General features: G+C 34.9%; 1 protein-coding gene across 2 annotated transcripts; it reads left to right on the forward strand.

Annotated features, from left to right (window-relative positions):
- The first annotated feature begins 252 nt into the window (after positions 1–252).
- Positions 253–3,023, forward strand: LOC120088749. Of its 2 annotated transcripts, none has more exons than XM_039046184.1 (6): positions 253–694; positions 1,319–1,531; positions 1,604–1,750; positions 2,001–2,120; positions 2,211–2,297; positions 2,382–3,023. In XM_039046184.1, exons 1-6 carry the CDS (start codon positions 335–337, stop codon positions 2,796–2,798), a joined length of 1,344 nt encoding a protein of 447 aa, XP_038902112.1. In that variant the 5' UTR covers positions 253–334; the 3' UTR covers positions 2,799–3,023. The 2 variants fall into 2 exon arrangements, with proteins under 2 accessions (XP_038902112.1, XP_038902114.1); XM_039046186.1 differs by having other exon boundaries at positions 1,607–1,750.
- The last annotated feature ends 930 nt before the right edge of the window (positions 3,024–3,953 follow it).

Consider the following 3,953-nt stretch of genomic DNA (forward strand, 5'->3'; position numbering starts at 1 on the left):
AGTGGTTAAATACCTTAGAAAAGTTAGCCTGGAAATGGATTTGAAAGGAAAATAATTTTTCGGAATACATAAAAGTGTCTTTTACCAAGAAAATAATTGGTAGTGTCATGGTCATACAAAGTGTATAATGCAAAATTTTACTTTCATAAAAAGACAAGCAACTAAAATATCGCAAAACCCAACGTTCACTTCCCATATTATTTTCAAAATTTCCCTCTCAAAACTAAGAATTTGAATATTATTAAAAAAAAACTCATTTAAAATTGCAATTAAAAACAATTTTCCCAAAGTCCCGACCACATTCTGCGATTGCATTTTTCGGTTTGTTTCCGCCATGGACGATCAACATAACCAAGAAAACCTTTTTCAATCCTTCCCCAATGTCGTCTCTTTCGCATCTCCTGTTCATACGCCGTCGCACCGCCGCCTCTCCAGTAACTTCACTCAACCCAGACCGCCGATCCCCGCCGCTCGCCGCCTTGCTTGGGTTTCTCTTCAGGGGAGGCTCGTTAACGCCGAACAGGCCAGCTCGGTGCGATCTATTAGAGGCGGCTTGGGCCCTGAAGAAGCCATCGCTTGGCAGTTGTTCAGCCCCATTGAGCGGTTTCTTATAGTTGCCGTCATTGGCGTCGCGGTTACAGAGTCCAAGAGCCACCATCAGATCGGCCAGCTTAAAAGAGCCGTCGAACTTAGGGTATTGCTTCAATTTCTTTTTCACCTCTGTTAATATAAATAATGGTCCTGTAAATGATTTGTAACCCCACCGGAGTTTTATCATAACAAATCTTGAGTTAGGGCTTTTTGTTCTTCCCCTTTGCCTCTTTAATTTCAGCCCATGAAAATGTAATCTACAATCAACAAAATGGTATTTATGAACTAGTAATGTGTAACCGCAGGTACCCATTAGACTAGATTTTGAAATTTTGACTACTTTCCGAATGAATATAACTGAAACTAAGTAATTCGTTGAATCTTCTGAAATTACTTTGCGTAATCAATGAAATTCGTTCTATACTTTTTTCTGTTATAAAATGAATCAATGAAGTTTTCTCACTTGCTATTGCTAGGTATTTTGCAATTATGCTTTTACAATTTCATACCACTAGTTTTATATGTCCTAATCGTCTGGCCCCATTTGTCTTTTCAAGCATATCTAGGGATTTATTATTAAGAATCCGTTGGTGGTAGTTTAACTTACACTCATTTTATGGGAACTCAAAAGTAATACTAAAGGAAGTTCTTACTCCATGGTTTGGTGTCTATAGTTAAACTGATTCTGTTTTTAAATTTAATGTTTAAATTGCTCGATTGCTTGCAGGATCAAGTGCTTCTAAGCATGCAGCAGAAGCTTGATGATCTATGTAATCAAGTGAATCCTGTGAAGGATCAATCTGGAACTGAAAATGACATGGCTATGAGAAAGAATACTGATTTGGCAGACTCTGGTGGCTTTGGCCATGACAAAATTAAGTTTGTTGATTGTGGGTGTTGGCTTTGTGATGAGCATCTGGATTTGATCAGTCGTTTGGAGGTAAAAATACTCAATTCTCTATTGTCGCTTTGAAAATTATGAACTCATAATCCCTTTTTTGTTTCTTTTCAGCAGGGTAACGCCACGACAAAACCCTCTTGCGGGGTAGAGATGTTGCAATACAAAATGCCACTCACCAATGAAGCAGAGCAAGAGGAGCGTAGAATGTCTGATTTGTCTGATTGGGCGTCCAGTGTCACGTCTGCTGCTGATATACAGGTCAGTCCAATATTTTCTCTGCTTCACCAGATTTCCATATGAATTCAGAATATTAAAATTTGTGTTGGCAATGACCATTCTTCTGAGAGTTCGAAATATTAAAATCTGTTGCAACACCCATCTCTCTTCCCGAACAGTCCCATATATTAAAGTACTTAGTAAAGATTAAAATAGGTAATCTACCTTGGTGCTCTGCTAAAGATATGAAGTCTTCTATGTTATTGTGATCCTTTTGGTACATTCTTTACAGATGAATTCCTTATCCATTGAACAAGATATGTTATTTCTGAAGAAAGATTGTGAGGAAAAAGACGCAAGCATCAAGGAATTAACTAATCTACTCCATTCGTCTGAGGTTTATGGTTCACAGGTAATGATAGTACTCCTCTGTTCTTCAATTTTCCCCTGCTTTTCAAGGATTCTCCTTTAATGAACGACCTTGCATTTTCCATCTCCACAGAGGATCTCTGAGTTGGAAGACATCATTCGTCGGAAGAACATGATTATTTCAAAACTGAAAAAGGACATGGTCGTTCTTGAACAGCAGGTATCAAAAAGAAAACACAAACACGGTGTCAATTTTAGATTCTTACAAGTTAGAATCTCAGCTTTTGTGTGTTTTTAATTCAAGGTTATTCAACTGACGAGGCTTCAAAGACCCTCTTCATGTACATCAAAATCGGAAATGCAGCCGATCCCTTACATGACCGATAATCTTCTTTACGACATGGAAAGTAGTACAAGTCCTTCATCTTCCGACTCAGATTGCTCCCATTCAGAAAGCTCACAACCTCCCCCCACAAGACAGCAGGATATTATTCATCATATCCAAAACAGAGAGCCTTGTTTGACAAGAACAACCCAGAAATCAGGTACTAAGAAGAGACCTTCAACTTCAGATTCTCGCCCAAAGCCTCAAATGGCAACCCCTTTTAAAGAAATATCAATGAACAATCGAAAACCCGAAGTTATGTCGACGCCATCATCCAGGCAAAGACGCTTACAAACTATGGCCAAGGACACACCTCAACGAAAGAGAAATATTTAGTAAAACAGCTAAAAAAAGTTGGAAAATTATGTTTGTTAGAACATTAAGATGGGTTTCATGTTAGGTGGGAAAATGCTTTTGGTAGAAGATGATGTATTTATGCATTCACATTTTAAAGTCGGAGAATATGTACACACAACCACATTGATGTAGAAGATAGTGAGACATGATGCTATGTAATGTCAATGTTGTAGTTAATATAATTAAAATTTTAGAACATGGTCTTCTCAAAGTCCTATTTTGGTGGCTGCTCTGCTTTTGGGAATTTCTTCAAAAGGGAAGAAAGAAAAAAAAAAGGAAGAAGTTGAAAGTTGTGGACATCCGACTTATTTAAGTTATATTTAGTTTTAGCATTTTAAAACATAATTTTTTTTTTCTTTAAGAACACTGAATCATAAATTTGACTAAAGAGAATTTGGAATGGGTGACAAATTTAAAACGTATAATTTATATATAGAAAATTGGCAAATTCTCAAATTTGAATTTTCATTTATTTTATATTTAAAACTTCCCCTTATAACAAATTCACATCTTTCTTATATTGGATAATTGGTATAACAAATTTAAAATATATTAACTGCGAATTTTTTTTCTATTGATTGTGTTTTCTTTTTGCAGTAATATGAGTTATCATTTTAATTTTTGTACTTGTTATATTTTTTCCCCCTCTTTCGTTGGCTTTTTCCCTTTTAAATGCTTTTCTTTTTACAGCCAAACAACTTATACAGCCTATATTCGCTCCATAATTGAATTATTTACGTAGGGGTGTACATCATTAGATTGGGTTGGATTGAGGTTGTTTTTATGATCAATTCAAAAATTCGGATTGATTGAATTGACAACTCAAACGACTCAAATAAAGTCTCCAACCCAACTCAACTCAAATCCGGGTTGGATTGGATTGTCGGATTATAACTCAATTTTCTTTTTAATTAAAACTATGTAGATTTATATACAACACACGACTAATAATAAAATCTCATAAAATTCGAATGTTAAATACCAAATACCTATGATATTTATTGCAAACTTTAAACAAAAACAAATACGATAACAATTTTAAAAGATAAATATTAAAAATTCAAAAATTAATTAATAGAAAGTAATCAAATTTTAAACAAAGTGAAATATATATATATATATATATAATTTGAA

This window comes from Benincasa hispida, chromosome 10 (assembly GCF_009727055.1).
Source record: "Benincasa hispida cultivar B227 chromosome 10, ASM972705v1, whole genome shotgun sequence".
Taxonomy (NCBI): domain Eukaryota; kingdom Viridiplantae; phylum Streptophyta; class Magnoliopsida; order Cucurbitales; family Cucurbitaceae; genus Benincasa; species Benincasa hispida.